Source organism: Amblyraja radiata, chromosome 13 (assembly GCF_010909765.2).
Source record: "Amblyraja radiata isolate CabotCenter1 chromosome 13, sAmbRad1.1.pri, whole genome shotgun sequence".
Classification (NCBI taxonomy): Eukaryota; Metazoa; Chordata; class Chondrichthyes; order Rajiformes; family Rajidae; genus Amblyraja; species Amblyraja radiata.
Genome location: NC_045968.1, coordinates 12,421,203 through 12,442,785, shown reverse-complemented (window position 1 = coordinate 12,442,785; position 21,583 = coordinate 12,421,203). Strand labels below are relative to the sequence as shown.

The 21,583-nt window shown below is 44.3% G+C and overlaps 1 protein-coding gene across 1 annotated transcript; it reads left to right on the top strand.

Annotated features, from left to right (window-relative positions):
• Positions 1-1,504: 1,504 nt before the first annotated feature.
• LOC116979620 (extracellular calcium-sensing receptor-like) lies at positions 1,505-16,768 on the top strand. The gene is made up of 7 exons (XM_033031232.1): positions 1,505-1,533; positions 4,419-4,710; positions 8,674-9,510; positions 11,528-11,755; positions 14,075-14,198; positions 14,717-15,600; positions 16,703-16,768. Exons 1-7 carry the CDS (start codon positions 1,520-1,522, stop codon positions 16,736-16,738), a joined length of 2,415 nt encoding a protein of 804 aa, XP_032887123.1. The 5' UTR covers positions 1,505-1,519; the 3' UTR covers positions 16,739-16,768.
• The last annotated feature ends 4,815 nt before the right edge of the window (positions 16,769-21,583 follow it).

Below are 21,583 nucleotides of genomic sequence, written 5' to 3'. Positions count from 1 at the left end.
TGAGTGCTGGGGTTGATGGCCAAAACGCTCTCCACTGATTCCTTATGATCTATGCATTTGAAGTGCAACACCGTTCCCAGTGAGGTAGAACACTTCTCCTCCTCTCCATGTTCTCTAATAAGGCAGTGTAGTGTCAGAAAAGCGGAGAGCATGCTCTCTCCCCAACGATCCCATTATCAAATATCTTCCAGCCTAGCTTCAGAAGCCAGATGCCTGCAAACATGCTTTTAAGAGGCACAAGCTCTTAAAAGTTGGGTAGTGACTTAAAGTATTAGTCCGCTGCTCAGGAGATGACAATGGGTATGGAGGAGTTAGTCAAGGTTGCACAGTGAATCAATGTAATGTGCAGCCAACATGGGTTTAGTGTGGTGTCCCATCGATATCTGGCTGAATTCATTAGGTCAATGGTGGATTCATTAACTGTGATATAATTTCTTTCCTGATATCGGGAAGAAGGTATAGAAGCCTGAAATATATAATGTCCAGATTCAGGATCAGCTTATTCCCTACAACTATCAGGCTATTAAACACTACAACCTCCAAATACACTCCGAACTACATAGACATGGGAGCATTGTTTTTGTCTTTGCACTCTATCGTTTATTATATACTGAACATTTTTTTGTTGTTGTTACTCTGTTTTGTTATTGTTCTTACACTGCAAGTAAGAATTTCACTGTTCCATTTTGGGACATGTGACAATAAAACACTCTTGACTCTTGAAGAATCATATTCCTGTATTTGAGGAAGATTCATTTTAGCTTTTATCGCAAGTGAAGACGTGGGTGGTTTTATTGGCGACAAAGGGAACTGCAGATGCTGGACTCTTGGACAAAACACAAAGTGCTGGATGGACACAGCAGGTCAGGCAGCATCTGTGGAAGGAATGGACATGCGACATTTCGGGTCAGGTGGTTTTAGTTCTCCACGACTCTGATTTTAGGTATTCTTCTGCGTTTGCTTTTCCCCAAAAAGTTCTGAGAATATACATTCTTTCCCCAGTTGCCAAATTATGCTAATTTCAAAGAAAGTGGTAATATTTTTAAAAGCGCTGCTAAATCAATAATCTACCATGAATTTTAAGAAGGGAAAGCTGAATGTTGTTTACCTGAGATTTGAAGTACACTTTCCCTTGATTTGCACATAATTTGAGATCCCAAGACCACTAAATGCTCTCGCGGTTGTAACAGTCACAATTCTCAGAGGGGGGCTCATTGGAGATGATTATATCAGTTCACCAACCAAATACCAGGTGATTTCAAAAGTGCTCTATAAATGGGGGAAGGCGTTGTTAGAAGCTTCATTGGTCGTCAAAATGAGGTTCTGTTACCGATTATGTTTTCTGTGGTTTTCCTTTGAGTTTTCAGGGTTTGAGATGGCCTTGCCGGGCTGTAACCTTCAGGAATATACAGCGAATGGAGTCTTGCAACACGGCAATATAATTATTGGAGGCGTCTTCCCACTTCACGGCACTGCGGCTATATCCAATTTGTCTTTCACGTCCAAGCCAAATCACCGAATGTGCAATGAAAGGTGGGTACACATTCAAACAACACTTTGAACACGCTGTGTGACATGCTTAAGACACTTTGTGGGTCGTTGTAGTCAAGAGTGTTTTAATGTCATATGTACCGAAATGAAACAATGAAATTCTTATTTACACAACAGATATGTAAACATAGTATTCAGTATACACCATTATACATGGAAAAAGAAGTTCAATATATATATATATAATATACATTATAGTGCAAAGACAAACGCATAGCCCCAAGTCTCTAGTGCAATCAAGGCAGTTTGTAGTTGTATGAATGAATACTTTTTTGTCAAATGTGACAAGTCACAGTGAAATTCTTCACGGTTTAGTTGGAGTTCGACACAAAATGCTGGAGTAACTCAGCGGGACAGACAGCATCCCTGGATAGAAGGAATGAGTGACATTTCGGGTCGACTACCTTCTTCAGACTTCGTAGTGTTCAATAGTAGTAGTAATTATTTATTGTTACGTATACCAGATACAGTGAAATGCTTTATTTTGCATACCCTTCACAAAAATCCATACCATACTTAAGCACAATTATACATGAGTAGAAGTGAGAAAATGTTTTCTGATGCAGTGCACAAACACTGTGCCATCTTGTAACTTTCAAGTATCAAGACTTTAAAAACATCAAGACTTATCTTGGCCTTGAAGGTCCATTGCTCTGCTGGCAGCACAGGGTTGGTGGTGTGGGGGTCAGACTGGCCTGGCGATGCTTTGAGGATTCAGATCAATGAATGGAGAAAGAGGATTTCAGGGTTACAAACAACTATCTTTTTATAGTAAAATGCAGGAAAATGCATTGAGAAAACAACACACCTCACACCCCTCTGCTGGTCGAGTTTTTACTGATACTAAAAATATTAGCAGCAAAACAAATTTTAACATGAAGAGAAATATCGAGAAGGAGGAGGGAGTAAAAGGGAAGGTCTGTGACAGGATAGAAGGTGTAAAAAGATAAACTATGAAAGGGATGATAATAGAAACATAGATAAACATAGAAAGTATGTGCAGGAGTAGGACATTCAGCCCTTCGAGCCAGCACCCCCATTCAATATGATCTTGGCTGATCTTCCAGAATCACTGAAGAAGGGTCTCAACCCAAAACGTCACCCATTCCTTCTCTCCAGAGTTGTTGCCTGTTCCGTTGAATTACTCCAGCAATTTGTGTCTATCTTCAATTTAAACCAACAACTGCAGTTCTTTCCTGCACATCCAGAATCAATGCAAGGTAAAGGAGTGGTAATGGGACAAGTAAAGAAACAAGACATGGGTTAAGATAATGTATGGTACACAAAAATGCTGGAGAAACTCAGCGGGTGCAGCAGCATCTATGGTGCGAAGGAAATAGGCAACGTTTCGGCCCGAAACGTTGCCTATTTCCTTCGCTCCATAGATGCTGCTGCACCCGCTGAGTTTCTCCAGCATTTTTGTGTTCCATCGATTTTCTAGCATCTGCAGTTCCTTCTTAAACAAGATAATGCATGAATGGGAATAGCATAGTTATTATCAGAAAGGCTGCACGTTGAGGCAATGCGACCCGACAACAAAGCAGGGAAGTTTGGTAAATGTGACAATCAACCTTGCTTGCTGAGACCGAGTTGAACTTTTCATTATTCTGGTGAGATTACCCTGCTTTTTATTGAAGAATTTACCACAGTTTCTTTCATAATTCTGCTTCCTTTGCTCTTCAAATATATTCTGGGTAAGTTGCCTTTCCTTGCAGGGCACACCTCTGTGTGAGCCTGGACCCTGCCTCTAACTCATTGCCTACGCAATAGAGATTCTGTATTTATAAATGTTTTCTACTTGTATATTCCCGTGATATGTTCTCTCCGCTCCGGGCTCATCCCCATGTAACACACAGCCAGCCATTTCAGTGTTTCCTTTTTAACACTCTCTACCCTTTCAAGTGTCACAGCTGGTAGGGCTGCTGTCTCACAGTGCCAGAGACCTGGGTTCAATCCTGACCTTGGATGCTGTCTATATAGAGTTTGCACATTATCCCTGTGACCATGTGGGTTTCCTCCGGGTGCTCCAGTTTGAGAAATTGAAATAACACAGAACTAGTGTGAAAGGGCGATCGATGGTCAGCACGGACTCGGTGGGCCGAAGGGCCTGTTTCCAAGTTGTATCTCTAAAATAAACTAAAAATAAACTTTCTCCTCCTTTACCAAAACTTTGGAAATGTCCTCTTCCTTAGTGCAATATAAATGACTCATTAGATAAGTGAGAAAAGGCTTATGCTTCCACCACTTGATTTCCATCTTTGTCTCCATTTGGTCCTAATGTCCCTTTTATACTCATAGGCAACCTATGAGAATGCCTTTCTATTTGTCACCCTCATCTCCTGTCATACTGACTTTCTACTCTCTTATTTACTTTTTTCTGATCTTTTATGGTTAGAGATATTTCCCCTTGTATGAACAATTTGCCAAATGCCCCTCTCTAAGTTTCATCTGCATCCAGAGAGGTCAGGATTTGCTGCCCCTTCTTCTACCCCTTCTGTGACAGGGCCCTATCTGAACCATCCCCGTCTCAAAAGGTTGTCCCCCTGTTCCATTACAGTCCTGCCTGCCAGGGTTGGACCTCTTTTCAACTCACTGAAAATAGCTTAAGTGATAGAGTCATGCAATATGGAAACAAACCCTTCAGCCCAACTTGTCCATGCCGACCAAGGTACCTCAGTATGCATGACAATACACTACACTAAAACTAAAGATTCCCCATCATCGCAAGTCCCACCTGCCCGTATTTGAACCATTCCTATCCATGTATCTGTCCAAACGCCTTTTAATTATTTTAAGTATTTTCATTCAAGAGTCTGAATTTAAATATTAACTTTTGGTTGTAATCATCATGAATTTCTTTTTTCAAGGTTCAACATTAGGAATTACCGATGGATGCAAGGAATGATCTACGCAATTAAGGAAATAAATGACAATTCAACACTGTTACCAGATGTAACTTTGGGTTATGCCATCTATGATACTTGCTACAATAGCCCAACAGCAATAGAAGATGTGTTTGCACTGGTATCTGGGCATCGTAAGTTCACGCCAAACTACCAGTGCCAGTTAAATTCTACCTTAGCTGCTGTGGTGGGTGCATCAACCTCAGCGATCTCAATTGCCATGGCAACAGTACTTGGGATTTATCGGTACCCCCAGGTGAGAGATCTGTAAAAGATCATAAAGTTTTAAAAATAAAAGTTAACCTTAATTAAATTAGGTTGAGTCTGACAGATGGTCCTGGCCCAAAACGTTGCCTATTCCTTCCCTCCGCTGAGTTCCTCCAGCACTTTGTGGTTCCTCAAGATTCCAGCATCTGCACTTCCTTGACTCTAGTTTAGTTTAGTTTAGCGATACAGTGCGGAAACAGGCCCTTCAGCCCACCGAGTCCGTCCCGACCAGCGATCCCCGCACATTAACACTACCCTACACACACTACGGACAATTTCACATTTTTATACCAAGCCAATTAACCTACAAACCTGTATGTCTTTGGAGTGTGGGAGGAAACCGAAGATCTTGGAGAAAACCCACGCAGGTCACGGGGAGACGTACAAACTCCGCACAGACAAGCACCCGTAGTCAGGATCGAACCCGGGTTTCTGGTGCTGTAAAGCAGCAGCTCTACCGGCTGCGCCACCGTGCCGCCCATTCCTTGAACGGTTTAAGCAGCCTAAGCAGGAGGATAATCTGCCATGGAATTATATAATCCGGAAGTGGCGGCGCTGTTAACAGCTGCGGCTCGCCTGCAGTCCGTCTGTCTTTACTTTTTTCTGTTGTTTTTTTTGTCTTGTTTTGGTTAAGTTTTAGTTTGTTGGGTTGTGTTAGAAGGGGGGGTGGGGGGGGAAACATGTTCTCTGTCTCTTCCTTCGGGGGAATGCGACTTTTTTGTATCGTATCCCCCTTCTCTGCCTCCGTCTGCGCTGAGGCCTAATGGCGGAGCTGGCGGCCTCCAGCCTGTGACTGACCCCGAGGCTCCGGAGGCAGAGCCAGCCAGGACTCACCAACGAGAGGCTGGCCGTCTTCGGGGCTGAGGCAGCGGTGGCCCGACTTGCTGGTGCGGCGTTCTGGCTTTCGGCGGCGGCCTGGAGCTGATGCAGCGGGGCTCGGACTGGAGACTGCGGGACCCGGAGCTGGGGCAGCGGCCCGGAGCGGAGACTGCAGGACCCGGGGCTGGGGCAGCGGCCTGGATCGGAGACTGCGGGACCCGGAGCTGGGGCAGCGGCCCAGAGCGGAGACTGCGGGACCCGGAGCTGGGGCGGCGGCCTGGAGCTGGGGCGGCTGCCCGGAGCTGATGCTGTGGCGGGCCGTCTCGAAGCGGAGACGGCGTTCCGGCTTTTGGCGGCGGCGACATCACCACGGAGGTCTGCTGGACTGGAGAGCGGCATCTTCGGCCTGGATCGATTGCCTCAGCGCAGAGGGCGAACAAGGATGGAAGAGACGGAGACTAAGACTTTGCCTCCATCACAGTGAGGATGTGCTTGGTGAACTCACTGTGGTGGATGTTTAATTTGTGTTTATTGTATGTTTTGTTTTTATTGGTTCTGTGTATGACTGCAGGCAACATAATTTTGTTTAGACCGAAAGGTCTAAATGACAATAAAGGAATCTAATCTAATCTAATCTAATCTAATATGCACACCAGCATCTTATTGTCTTACAGAATAAGATTGCTCACCAAAATAAGATATGTACACCAGCACCTTTTTGTCTTATTTGACTAATCTCACAGGTTTGAGATTACATCCATCTTAGTCAGGGAGCTGATGGGTGGCATAAAGTCTGGCCTCGGAATTGGAAAAAAAACAATCGACTGAAATATAAAGTTTTGAAAAAAGAAACAAGAAACTGTAGATGCTGATTCACAAAAGAACTGCTTAAAACACTTTAAAGCAAATCAATTACTTTGGAAGTGTTGGTGCTGTAATAATGCAGTGAATTAGCACACAGCAATAAACATACACAGCAAGGTGACAGTGATAATCTGTTTTAGTAATGGTATGTAGCAAAGATCCTATAGACCACTCCTGCTAAATGCAATGGGCTGACGTGTAGTACGCAACGGAACGGAACGTGGGCCTTTTTTTCATCCATTGCCGTAACCAGACCCGACCTGACTCGCAATGTAATCAACGTTGCGGGGGAACAGTTTGTGTTAGTAAATTAAAATTCTGAAAATGAGGAGAAAATATTTACCAAATATTTTTACGAGGATGTTTCCGTAACCGGCTTCCGTCTCCGCACTATTATCCTATGGGATCTTTGGTGCGGAGACGGAAGCCGGTTACGGAAATGGGGCCTTAAATTACCCATGAATCTGCCCTTGACCGTACTACGTCTTTTTCGTCGGGTGGACTAGCTTGCTCGCTATAGGATCTTTGGTATGTAGTCTCTAGTCCTTGACATTTCCACCTCGGCAAAAGGATCAGCCGAGATCTTTAAGAAGGAACTGCAGATGCTGGAAAAATCGAAGGTCGACAAAAAAGCTGGAGAAACTCAGCATCTATGGAGCGAAAGAATAGGTGACGTTTCGGGTCGAGACCCTTCTTCAGACTGATGTGGGGGTTGGGGGGGGGGAGCGGGAAGAAGAAAGGAAGAGGCAGAGGCAGTGGGCTGAGGGATAGCTGGGAAGGGGAGGGGAAAGAGTGAGAAAGCAAGGACTACCTGAAATTGGAGAAGTCAATGTTCATACCGCTGTGGTGTAAACTGCCCAAGCGAAATATGAGGTGCTGCTCCTCCAACTCACTCTGGCCATGGAGGAGGCCCAGGACAAAAAGGTCGGATTCGGAATGGGAGGGGGAGTTGAAGTGCTGAGCCACCGGGAGATCAGGTTGGTTTTTGCGAACCGAGCGGAGGTGTTGGGCGAAGCGATCGCCAAGCCTATGCTTGGTCTCACCGATGTAGAGCAGCTGACACCTAGAGCAGCGGATGCAGTAGATGAGGTTGGATGAGGTGCAGGTGAACCTCTGCCGCACCTGGAAAGACTGTTTAGGCCCTTGGATGGAGTCAAGGGGGGAGGTAAAATGACAAGTGTAGCATTTGTGCTCTACTGTTTGGAGCAGGACTTAAACCCGGAATATCTGTCAGAGAGACATGATTTCACAGGGGTGGCTCAGCAGTAGAGTTACTGCCTTGCAGCGCCAGAGACCCGGGTTTGAATCGACCATAAGCATTATCTGTACAGAATTTGTACGTTCTCCCTGTGACCATGTCAGTTTTCTTCTGGTGCTCCGGTTTCCTCCCAAACTCCAAAGACGTACAGGATTGTAGGGTTAATTTGCTTTGGTAAAATTGTAAATGGTCCCAAGTGTGTCGGATAGTGCGATTGTGCAGGGATCGCTGGTCGACGCGGACTCGGTGGGCCGAAGAGACAATTTACATTTACACCAAGCCAATTAGCTTACAAATCTGTACGCCTTTGGAGTGTGTGAGGAAACCGAAGATCTCTGAGAAAACCCATGCGGTCGCAGGGAGAACGGACAAACTCAGTACAGCCAAGCACCAAACAGGATCAAACACGGGTCTCTGGCGCTGTAAGGCGGTAGCTCTGCCGCTGCACCGCCATGCTGACCTTGAATATATACTGAATGGATTTAGATTTAGATGAAGAGAGGCCCTAGGCTGTTCCACTTGTGAGGCCCCTCACAATCCCCACGACTAGAGGAAGATGTCCACCAGATTGACACCAATTTGCAGCCAAACGTGGCCAATGAGATAAGGGGTTGGAAAGCCGCACTACTTATTTGTTTATTTATTTATTTATTGCCAGTGCTAGTGTCGAGTTATCGGATTAAAACACTATTATTCTGAAATGGAGGGCAAGGAAAATTACTGAAGGGTTGTTTAGAGACTACAGTGCGTTGTGACAGCATATGTAAGAAAGGCCTATGACAGTGTCAAAAATATTATACACCTTGGCCGGAGGCCCCCGAGGCTTCAGCTTATGAAGCCTAGTGGTAAATCCAGCTCTGACTGAATGGAACCATTTAATAAATGATGCCAGTTAATGTTACATGATCATCCCAGAAGCTAGCCATTCTTTTGAATTGAAAACAAACAGTATGAATATACATGTACAACTATGCTTAATGATCATTCACATTTTGTGTTGTTTCTCTACAGATCAGTTACTTTTCATCCATCCCAAGTCTCAGTGACAAAGAAAGATTCCCGTCCTTTTTCCGCACCATGCCAAGTGATATATTTCAGTCCAAGGTCCTTGTCAAACTGATCAAACACTTTGGTTGGAAGTGGGTGGGAGTATTGGCAGATAACGTGGACTATGGCATTCAAGCAGCCGAGATGTTCAAGATTCAAATGGAGCGTATGGGAGCCTGCATTGCCTTCAATGAGGCGATCCCAATCGACGGCTCCCAAAAAAAGTACCGCGAGATTGTTGAAGTGATAAGAAAGTCAACCGCGAAGATCATTGTTGCTTTTTCTTGCGACACCAACATCGTCCCCTTGCTTGAAGAGATTGTGAGACAAAACATAACAGACAGAACGTGGGTGGCAACCGAGGGCTGGAGCACATCAGGGCCACTCAGTGCTATCAGAAGAGAGCACGCTAAGTACTGGACCGGAACCATCGGGCTAACACTCCCACTATGCAAACTTGAGGGGTTCCAAGAGTTCCTCTATGGAAAAAATCCGGTGACAACCCGTGATGATACTTTCATATCTGAGCTCTGGGAAGACATCTTTGGTTGCAAGTGGGCTTATAAACTTCCATCAAACGTAAGTCAAGCTGATGTGAAGAAATTGTGTACCGGCCTGGAAGACCTGAGGAAAGCGGATCACGCCTATACGGATGTCAGTAACTTCCGCATTGCCTGCAATGTCATCAACGCTGTGTATGCTATTGCTTATGCCCTCCAAGACCTGCAGTCCTGCAGAAATGGGAAAGGGCCCTTTGAAAATGGAACATGCGCAAACATACGTTCTTTTGAACCTTGGCAGGTTAGTTCATGAATTATGGGAGCAGAATTAGGTCCTTCAGCCCATCAAGTCTACTCTGCCTTTCAATCATGGCTGATCTATCTCTCCCTCCGAACCCCATTCTCCTGCCTTCTCCTCATAACCTCTGCCACCCGTACTAATCAAGAATCTCTCTACCTCTGCCTTAAAAATATCTATTGGCTTGGCCTCCACAGCCTTCTGTGGCAATTAATTCCACAGATTCACCACCCTCTGCCTAAAGAAATTCCTCCTCATCTCCTTTATAAAGTTACGTCCTTTTATTTTGAGGCTGTGGCCTTTAGTCCTGGACTCTCCCATTAGTGGAAACATCCTCTCCACAATCACTCTATCCAGGCCTTTCACTATTCAGTAAGTTTCAATAAAGTACCCCCTCATCCTAAACCCTTCAAACGCTCATTATATGTTAACCCAAGCATTCCTTGGGATCATTCTCAAAAACTTCCTCTAGACCCCCTCCAACGGCAGCATACCTTTCCTCAAATATGGTGCCCAAAACTGCTCACAATACTCCAAATGCGGTTTGACCAGCATTACATCCCTATTATTTTTAATTTGGCTCCTTGATCTCATTTAGCTTCAAAGGATGAGATACATCAGTGAAAAAAAAAATATTTTTCATGCTATTCAATCAGATAAGACAATAATATACATTAATAGAATCATGTCAAATTCAAGTACAACCGGTAGAGCAAAGGGGAAGACACAGAGTGCAGAATGTACTGTAGGTATAATGCAGCAGTTCCAGAGGCAAAGTCCAATGTCCACAATGAGGTAGAGGTGAATCGGACAATACCCTAGCTTATAGAAGGACTGTTCAGAAGCCTGATAACAGAGGCGAATAAACTGTTCCTTAGTCTGGTGGTGCGCGCTTTCAAGCTTCTGTATCTTCTGCCCGAAGCATTGAGAATAAGGAAAATAAGTTAATTATGCCTCTTTAAAGGTTTCCACTGGTTTGTATTAAGAGGATGCACCACTAATCTCAGTTCAAGAGGCTTGTTCCTATCGAAGTTGTCACAGATTTATCCGAAATTCTTGAACTTGTTTATTTTTTTTGGATAAAATAGTCTGTGGAACTTGCACACAGATTTTAAATAAACAAACAATAAGTTCATTTTTGTCTTGCAAAATAAATTTATGTTTAATGTCACAAATATGTTGGATACTAATTTCTTCCAAAACCTTAGACAATGCCGACAAAGAATTGGGTTTGAACGCCATCATACCACTTAGACAAATTCATTTCACTTGCACTTTGTGTGCAATGTGACGAATAAAACCGTTTTGTATTGTATTGTAGTTTCAAACCCCTTTTGCATCCCATGAAAATGCTCGCTGGTGTGCCTCTAGTTTGTTAAACATTAATTAAGCTCCAATGATAGATGAATACCCAGCGTTCAAGCAGTTAGCATTCCTGAGAGGATACAGCTGGTTTGATATGTGGCTCTATCAAGCGGGCAAATGGGACTGGCTTAGATGGGACATCTTGGTCCGCATGGGCAAGTTGGGTCGGCGGGCCTGTTTCTCTGCTGTATAACTTTATGGCTCTAAATGTAAAACTGCAGAGAAGGACATTTAACCATATAACCATATAACAACTACAGCACGGAAACAGGCCATCTCGGCCCTACAAGTCCATGCTGAACAATTATTTTCCCTTAGTCCCACCTGCCTGCACTCATACCATACCCCTCCATTCCCTTCTCATCCATATGCCTATCCAATTTATTTTTAAATGATAACCAACGAACCTGCCTCCACCACTTCCACTGGAAGCTCATTCCACACCGCTACCACTCTCTGAGTAAAGAAGTTCCCCCTCATGTTACCCCTAAACTTCTGTCCCTTAATTGTGAAGTCATGTCCTCTTGTTTGAATCTTCCCTATTCTCACAGGGAAAAGGGACATTTGATGCTTCCGACATCAGATATTTTGTTGTCTCCTGCTTTGTGTGCCCTGACTGTATAAAACAGTGATTGAGTGTACATTTCTTTTCTAGCTTCTACATTACATGAAAAATGTTCGCTTTGTCGACCGATCAGGGATGGAGAGATATTTTGATAAGAACGGTGATTTTTTAGCCGTGTATGATATAATAAACTGGCAGGTGTCTTCCAATGGAAAGATTCGTTACGTGACTGTAGGTGAATATGATGCCAGAGAAGAACCGGGGCATGAGCTAACCCTCAGAGAACAGGACCTGGTCTGGACTGGTGGCACGAGGCAGGTGGGTTTACGATCAACATGGAAGGTCAACCTTTCTTTCCAGAAACCAATAGAATCCATTTAAAGTGTAAGAGTTTGTTAAAACAAATAATTGAACCTGTAAAAACTTCATCAGAATTTGAATTACTCTGAAAGGTTTAGAGGGATATGGGCCAAACGTGGGCAGTTGGTTCGAGTGTAGATGAGGCATCTTGGTCAGCATGGTCAATGGGCAACACAGTGGTGCAGTGGTAGTGTTGTTGCCTTACATTGCCAGAGACCTGGGTTCAATCCTGGGTGTAGTCTGTATGGAGTTTTCTCCAGGTGGTCCGATTTCCTATCGCATTCCAAAGAAGTACAGGTTTGTAGTTTATCTGGCCGGTAAAATTGTAAATTGTCCCTAGTGTGATGGATAGTGCTAGTGTACGAGGTGATCGCTGGTCGGCGTGAACTCGGTGTGCCAAAGGGCCTGTTTCATGTCCCTGTATCTCTAAAGTCTTAAGACAAGTCAAGTATGACTCTATATACTGACTGCCACTTAACGCCCCTGGATGAAATAATTATCGTAAATATTCTACACACTGGCATTTATTTCTAATTTACATAGGCAGAATATCTGTTAAAATTGCTCATATTTGATTGTTGGAATAACTTACCTTTACGAATGCTTGTACATGGTTGGCAGAAGAATGGTGCTACAACTAATCTGATCTCACTTGCCCACGCTTGGCCCATATCCCTCTAAACCTTTCCTATCCATGCACCTGCCCTAATGTCTTTAAAATATTGTTCTTGCTCCTGCCTTTACTACTACCTCTCTGACCAGAGGTCAAAACATTTAGAAGATCTTCAGAGAGGGAGAGGAATTTCTAGATAGGGTATCGGAGAGTCATCTGTTGGCTTTCTGAGAGGATGGGCGATGGTTGTGGAGATGAATGGCAAGAGGACAACATCTTAAGTTGAAGAGCAAAAAAAACGCAAAGTGCTGGAGTAACTCAGTCAGTCAGCATCTCAGGAGAACATGGATAGGTGGTGTTTCAGGTCTGAACCCTCCTTCAGACTGAAGAAATGTCCCGACCCAAAACGTCACCTATCCACATTCTGCAGAGGATGATAAGAATTTTAAGTGAGTTGCTGCCGATCCTGTTCAATCCTGACCTTGGGAGCTCCCTTTGTGGAGTTTATTCTTATCCACAAATGCATGGGGTTCCCCTGGGTGATTTGATTTCCTTCCACACCCCAAGGATATTCTGGTTAATTGATGACTAATTTACCCTAGGTGTAGGTGAGTAACTGAGGAATCAGACAGGTGTGGATGAGCAAGTGAGAGAGAGAGCAGGCTCCAGGGGAATAAATGTGGCAATGGGATTAATGGAATGGCTCTGAAAACTGGCATAAACTAGATGGGCTGAATGGTCTACTCTGTCTTCAGACTTAACTTTGGAGATAGCATGTGCCCACCGTTTCCATGCTAACCAGCGATCACCTCATACGCTAGCACTATGCTACACGCTAGGGACAATTTACAGAAGACAATTAACCTACAAACCTGTACGTTTTTAGTGTTTGTGAGGAAACCAGAACACCCGGTGAACACCCACGGAGTCACGGGGAGAACGTACAAACTCAATATAGACAGCACCCGCAGTCGGGATCGAACCCGTGTCTCTGGCAGCAACTCTACCGCTGCGCCACAGTGCCGCCCTTCTACAAAAACAATGATAAAATATGTCGTAAGGAATTGTAAAGTATGAAATGTGAAGGGGGGGGGTGGGGCACGCACTAGGAGAGAATCATGGGATCAATGAAGGTTTGATTTGGAGATGAGAACCACAATGGCATTGGGACAAAAGATAGAGGCAAACTGCTGGAGTAAAAGCCCTGTCCCACTGTACGAATTCATTCAAAGAGTTCTCCCGAGTTTGCCCTGATTCGAACACGGAGATTTACGGTATTGGCCGCTCGTCGGTACTCGGGGATCTCGTGGACATTATTCAACATGTTGAAAAATCGTCATGAGTCTTCCCGAGTACCTGCCATTAGCGTTACGAGCCACTAAGAGAAGTCTCCGAGCTCCGATGTACCCGCTACGTTTTTACCACGTTTTACCATGATTTTTTTTAAAACTCGGGAGAGCTCTTGAATGAACTCGCATCGTGGGACAGGACCATTACTCAGTGCGTCAGTCAGCATCTCTGGTGAAAATGGATAATGTTTCGGGTTGGGGCCCTTCTGCGTTTAATGATATTGGGAAAGTTTGGCTGGATCTTTTGTCCAACATTTTCCATTTAAACTTTATGGCTCTATTTTTCACGACATTGTTCTCTTTGCACTTGCGAAGGTTCCTCGCTCTGTGTGCCGTGAAAACTGTCGCCCGGGAACTCGGAAAAACGTTGAGGAGGGAGAGTCGATCTGCTGTTTTGATTGCATCCCCTGTGCAAACGGCGAGATATCAAATGGCACAGGTACGCATTATAACGAGAACAAATGTTATTAAGGACACTACTCTCACGAACACTTGACTATATCTGAGAATACAAGGAGCAGAACCGGCTTATATAATAAACATTGAAGAAATTCCATGCTTTTTCAATTCAGTGGAAATCCTTCAAAAGGTCAAACTTCGCACGATTTCCGACGATAGGACCCGACCCAAAATGTCACCTATCCTTGTTCTCCAGACATAATCCCTGACCCGCACCCTTACTCCAGCACATTGTGTACTTTTGTGCAAACCAGCATCTGCAGTTCCTTGTTTCTGCATGTTGCCTGACCCGCTGAGTTACACCAGCACATGCTGTCCTTTTGTGCAAACCAGCATTTGCAGCATCAATGCTCCTTGTTTCTACATCTTGCCTGACCGACCCACTGAGTTACTCCAGCACTTTGTGTCTATTTTAGTTAGATTTTTTTCAATTCTTCCAAAGTGATTCTTAATTTTCAAATTATTCACAATATTCCATTTTCTATTTCTGTTTCTCAGAGTGTTTTGAGTGTCCGGAGGATTACTGGTCCAATAAGCAGAAGGATACGTGTGTGCTGAAGGAAGTGGAATTCCTTTCGTTTGATGAACCACTGGGGATTGTTTTAACTTTCTTTTCAATACTCGGGATCGCCATCTCTGCAGCTATTTTGGCGATATTTATAAAGTTCATGAACACACCCATTGTACGAGCTAACAACTATGAGCTTAGTTTTCTCCTCTTATTTTCTCTGACATTGTGCTTCCTGGCCTCGCTCGCCTTCCTTGGGCGACCGACGGTCAAATTTTGTATCCTCCGTCAGATAGGATTTGGTATTGGCTTTTCCCTCTGCCTCTCTTGCATCCTCGTGAAAACCATTGTGGTGGTACTGGCTTTCACAATGACCAAACCCAACCAAAACGCCCTAAAACGCTTTCGGCCTATGTATCACCGTGTGATTGTAGCATCCATTACCTTCATTCAGATATGCATCTGCATTGGATTCCTCTTGTCCTCGCCCATCTCTGTGCAGAAGGACGCAACAGTCGCAGTTGGTAAAATTATTTTAGAATGCAGCCAAGGAGCAGAACAAACGTTATTTGCTATTTTAATTTACATTGGGCTCTTGGCTATTCTCTGCTTCATATTGGCATTTCTAGCTCGGAGGTTGCCGAACAATTTTAACGAAGCCAAATTTATCTCTTTTAGCCTCCTTATCTTCTTTGTGGTCTGGGTTTCCTTCATACCTGCCTACTTCAGCAGCAAAGGGAAATATATTGTTGCAGTGGAAGTGTTTGCTATTTTGGCCTCCACCTTTGGCCTGCTTATTTGCATTTTCTTCCCGAAATGTTATATTATTTTGTTAAAGCCTGAACTGAACACAAAGCGTGAGATGATGGGGCGTGCTCCCGCAGCAGCAGGCAATGTCCATAAACCTTAGTTATTTTAAACCCAACTCATTTCCCTGGGGTTTTAGACACCTTGCGTAACATCTTCTTTCTGCATGTCAATCTTTCTCAGACTTTTACGGTGATTTAGTAAGAATCTGAAGGGGTAACTTTTTCTCATAAATGGTGGTGGGTGTATGGAACGAGCTGCCACGGGAGGTAGTTGAGGCAGGGACTATCCCAACGTTTAAGAAATATTTAGACAGGTACATGGATAGGACAGTTTAGAGGAATATGGGCCAAACGCGGGCAGGTGGGACGAGTGTATGTTGGCCAGTGTGGGCAAGTTGGGCCAAAGGGCCTGTTACAGTGTATGCCCATCAAATGTATCGGGACATCAAATTGCTATGTAAGTCATGTGGTTATTTTTTCAGTGAACGCTGAGCATTGATATCAATTTAAAATAGGAGTCTCACAATTGTGCCGCAATGTTGTATACAACCCCTCAATCAAGGAATAAAATATTGTTGAATTAAACAATGATTTTTCTTTTGTGATGGATTTTAAATAATGTTCAAGAGGCAGTATGAGTTTAGTTTATTGTCACATGGACCGAGATACAGTGAAAAGCGTTTGTTGCATGCTAACAGGTCAGTGGAAAGACAATACATGATTACAATCGAGCCGTTCACAGTGTACAGATACATGATACAGGGAATACGTGAATAATGTTGAGTGCAAGATAAAGCCAGTAATGAGTTGTCATTAGCTAGATAGGTCTCTTAAAGATAGTGGAGTCAGGGGATATGGGGTGAAGGCAGGAATGTGGTACTGATGGGGATGATCAGCCATTATCACATTGAATGGCAGTGCTGGCTCGAAGGGCAGGATGGCCTACTCCTGCACCTATTGTCTATGGTCATATGTCCTGTTCCCTTTTACACCAGAAGAGTCCAGACCCAAAACGTCATGTATTTATGTTCTCCAGAGATAATGGCTGAATGGTGGCCGATTAGGAAAAGGGGAGATGCAACGAGACCTGGGTGTCATGGTACACCAGTCATTGAAAGTAGGAATGCAGGTGCAGCAGGCAGTGAAATACAGAACATTTCATGAAAGGATTCATCAACAAATTTGAGAATTGTTGATTCTTGATCCAGATTTCTAGTTTGACTCATTGATGAGCAAAGGTATGGTCTGAAATGTTATTTAATCATAATGAAATGTAGGTTAAAAATGTTCACATGGACTTCTCATTTGCATGCAACATGAGCAAACACGTAATAAAGACATTGCCAAATTATTCACAGCTTGGATATTGTCTGTTCAGGCAGCCTTTCTCACAACAAATCCATCTGTGTATTGGCATCCTTGTAGATTTTCTTAAGTCACTTTAAGTTTCTTTTGATGACGGAGAAATGCCTTCATGGGGAGTTCTTTGTGTTTTGTGGATGATTTGGTGAACTTCTGCACCAAACCTGCTTTTTGCACAGTCTTCGTATTCAATCCTCACAAACACCCTTTGCAGAGTGCTACTTGTTCCTTACGGAAGTCTCTGCAGGGACAGAACCGCCTATATATCCGCAAATGGTATGTTAGCATTCATAGCAAAAGGATTTGAGTATAAGAGCAGGGAGGTTCTACTGCAGTTGTACAGGGTCTTGGTGAGACCACACCTGGAGTATTGCGTACAGTTTTGGTCTCCTAATCTGAGGAAAGGTTCACCAGACTGATTCCTGGGATGGCAGGACTTTCATATGAAGAAAGACTGGATAGACTCGGCTTGTACACGCTGGAATTCAGAAGATTGAGGGGGGATCTTATAGAAACTTACAAAATTCTTAAGGGGTTGGACAGGCTAGATGCAGGAAGATTATTCCCGATGTTGGAGAAGTCCAGAACTAGGGGTCACAGTTTAAGGATAAGAGGGAAGTCTTTTAGGACCGAGATGAGAAAATCATTTTTTACACAGAGAGTGGTGAATCTGTGGAATTCTGTGCCACAGAAGGTAGTTGAGGCCAGTTCATTGGCTATATTTAAGAGGGAGTTAGATGTGGCCCTTGTGGCTAAAGGGATCAGGGGGTATGGAGAGAAGGCAGGGATGGGATACTGAGTTGGATGATCAGGCATGATCATATCGAATGGCGGTGCAGGCTCGAAGGGCCGAATGGCCTACCCCTGCACCTATTTTCTATGTTTCTATGACCCGCTGAGTTACTCCAGCACTTTGTGTTTTTTCTTGCAAACCAGAATCTGCAATTCCTTGTGTCTCCAGAATTGGAAGTTGATCCATTTTGTAATTTACACTTTACAAATGTAGATATTTGCTTTGTGTAAAGTACAGAATAGTTGTTCTATATTCCGCACTCTGGTATCTTTCGCTTTGCCCTATCTTTTGTGATTGTGTTTACCTATATATAGTATTATCTGATTTAATTGGGTAGCATGCAAACAAAATTTTTTCACTGTGCCTCAGAACACGTGACAATATTAAACCTAAATCTAAAACCTATAACAACATGAGTTTGGATGGCGAACTGGCTTATCAGCCCCATATAGTCTTGCACCCCAGCGGTCCAATGGGTGAAGGAAGGTCCAGGTTGATCAAGCAGGTAATCTGTGCCTTGTCATTATCAACGGTAATACTCACAGTATTGATCTGACTAAAAACCTAATAAGGACTGGAATATCTTTCTCACCTGACATATAACTGAAACATAGCACTCACGTTTAGTTTAGTTTAGAGATGCAGCATAGAAACAGGCCCTTCGGCCCCCCACCGAATCCCCACCGACCACTCATTTGCACTGGTTCTATGTTCCACTTTTTCATCCTCTCCCTACACATTTGGGGCAATTTACAGAGGCCAATTGCTCTACAAAACCACACGTCTTTGGGATGTGGGAGGAAACCGGAGCACCTGGAGGAAACCCACGCCGTCACAGGGAGAACGTGCAAACTACACACAGACAGCACCTGAGGGCAGGATCGAACTGGGGTCTCTGGCGCTGTGATGGCAGCAGCGCTACCAGCTGTGCCAATGTGCTGGCCCAGTTATTGTTTGTTATGGTTTATATCAAATATGGCATCTTCCTTTTACTTCTCAGCAATCTAGCATTTAGAAATAATATTGCGCTGTTTTAGTGAGGAATTAATTATTCTGCACTTTAGAACAACTCGAAATCGTGGATCAGTCAAGCGAATCCTTGTGTCTTGTCTCTAAATCCTAAAAGTGACTGCAGGCAAGCATGCGATTTACATAAAAAATAAATCTGTGTTATCTCTCAAGTATAAGTCATGGGATCAAACTAATGAAATAACCAATGAACAACGCCGCTGTGTTTCCATATACTTGCCGAATATATGAACTATAATAGAATGAGTTTTCAAACAATTAGCAAGGCCATGGGTAAATTAACATAAATCAGAGCACAAAGTAGCTCAGTAGAACTATAATTGACAAAGTTGACTAAGTAGAACTCTAATTTAATTACCCCTCCCTTTTCAGATTGCTTGGCAGCATCTTCAATGACAACGCTGCTTTCATGACAAGCTCTCTCGATGTATAGTTCCCAGGTTCTAATTTCCTCCTGACCCAAGAAAGATTAAAATCTGTGTTTAGAGAATCTTAATCATTGTTACAACTTAGGTTTAGTTTAGAGAAACAGGCCCTTTGGCCCTCAGAGTCCGCACCGACCAGCGATCCCCGCACATTAACACTGCCTTGGCACACAAGCCAATTTACCTACATACCTGGACGTCTTTGGAGTGTGGGAGGAAACCGAAGATCTCAGATAAAACCCACGCAGGTGAAGGGGAGAACGTGCAAACTCCGTACTGACAGCACCCGTAGTCGGGATGGAACCCGGGTCTCCGGTGCTGCAAGCGCTGTAAGGCAGCAACTCTACCGCTGCGCCACCATGCCGCCCTTCATCGAATCATTTCCATTAGAGTGCCAGTATTTTCATTGGGGCGCATCAGTGTCAGCCTTTTGATTCAAGAGTGTTTTGTTGTCATTTGTCCCAGATAGAACAATGAAATCCTTACTTGCAGCGGCACAACAGAATACGTGAACATGTAGGAAAGAACTGCAGATGCTGGTTTAAACCAAAGATAGACACAAAATGCTGGAGTAACTCAGTGGGTCAGACAGCATCTCAAGAGAAAAGGAATACGTGATGTTTCTGGTTGAGACCGCGCCTCGACCCAAAATGTCAGCCATTCCTTTCCTCCACAAATACTGTCTGACCCGCTGAGTTACTCCAGCATTTTGTGTCTATCTTCTCATGGCTGATCATCGGTTCATGAGTTGGATGGGGTGCGGGCCAAAACTCCTCAGCCGGTCCCGCCGGCTGGGCTTTGTGTGCTGTCCAGCACCCGGGCCAACTCATCATTCACCCAGCCATTACCGAGTCGGTCAACGAATTGCCGTCGGGTATTTGTCCCGTATTTTGAACTTTTGCCTTTATTTGGGAGTGAGAAAGTTGGCAGCTCTATCCACAGATGCTGCCTGACCCGTTGCGTTCCTCCAGCACTTGGTGTTCTGATTCTGATCCTGCCATTTAAACAGCACAATGACCCTCTGACAAGCAGAAATATGTGTCTTTAAATACCGAGAGCCAATCCATGAAACTTGGACATTGGGACTGTCCTATGACTGCAGGTTATTAGTTTATTTCAGTTTAGTTTAGAGATACAGCATAGAAACAGCCACATGGGCCCACTGAGCTTGCACCGATCAATGTTCACCAGTACACCAATTCTATCCTACACACTAGGGGACAATTTATACTTGGCAATTAACCTACAAACCTGCTCGTTTTTGGATTGTGGGAGCAAACTGGAGCACCCGGAGAAAACCCATATGGTCACAGGAAGAATGTACAAACTCAGCACAGACAGCACCCGTAGTCAGGATCAAACCCGGGACTCTGGCGCTGTAAGGCAGCAACTCTACTGCTGCGCCACTGTGCCGCCCTTATGTTATGTTTGTGTATTGTAATTTGTGATTTTTTCTGATATATCTTGGCCATTACCTATCCCTGCTCCTTTAGTTCGAAATTGTTTAGCATTGTTAAGAAGGTTTGACCCTTCCTCCAATGGATGTCCATGCACTGTGATCTGCCAAGATGGAGCACATTGAATTCTCCAATTTTAGGTAACCTCTAACACCCCCTACCCTTTTGCCCCCCAAATCCCCCTTTCTTTCCCCCCTCCCCCAGTACCTCACCTGGACACACCTATTGCTCCCCTCCTCCTCCTCCTCCTCCTCCTCCTCCTCCTCCTCCTCCTCCTCCTCCTCCTCCATTCCTTCCTCTGGATTCACAATTCGCAACCCTCGATCATTTAGTCTCACACTCTTTTTCCCCATCTCTGGCCTTTGTCCTGCCATCTGCCCCTCAAGCCCACCCCCTCACCTGTGTCCACCTATTATCTGCCATGCTTTGTCTCACCCCTCCTCTCCCAGTTTCTTTCCTCCCCATCACTCTCCCACAAGGGTCCCGACCAAAAACGTCACCTACCCATGTTCTCCAGAGATGCTGCCTGACCCGCTGAATTACTCCAGGTGTCATTTTTTAACATTAAATTCTTTCTGGTCATTGGATTAGGAAAGGTACAGGAGGAGGCCATTCGGCCCTTTGAGCCTGCACCACCATTCACTGTGATCATGGATGATCATCCACAATCAGTAACCTGTGCCTGCCCTCTCCCCATATCCCCTGATTCCACTATCCCTTAGAACTCTACCTAGCTCAATTGGCCTCCACTGCCTTCTGTGACAGAGAATTCCACAGATTCACAACTCTCTGGATTACAAACTGATCCTGAATGTTATGGGCAGGAGCTGGTTTACACCGAAGATGGACACAAAATGCTGGAATAACTCAGTGGGTCAGGCCACATATCCAGAGAAAAGAACTAGGTGACGTTTCGGGTCGAGACCCTTCTTCAGACTGAAAGGCAGGAAAGAGGGAAACTGGGGGCATAAAAAGATTTAGA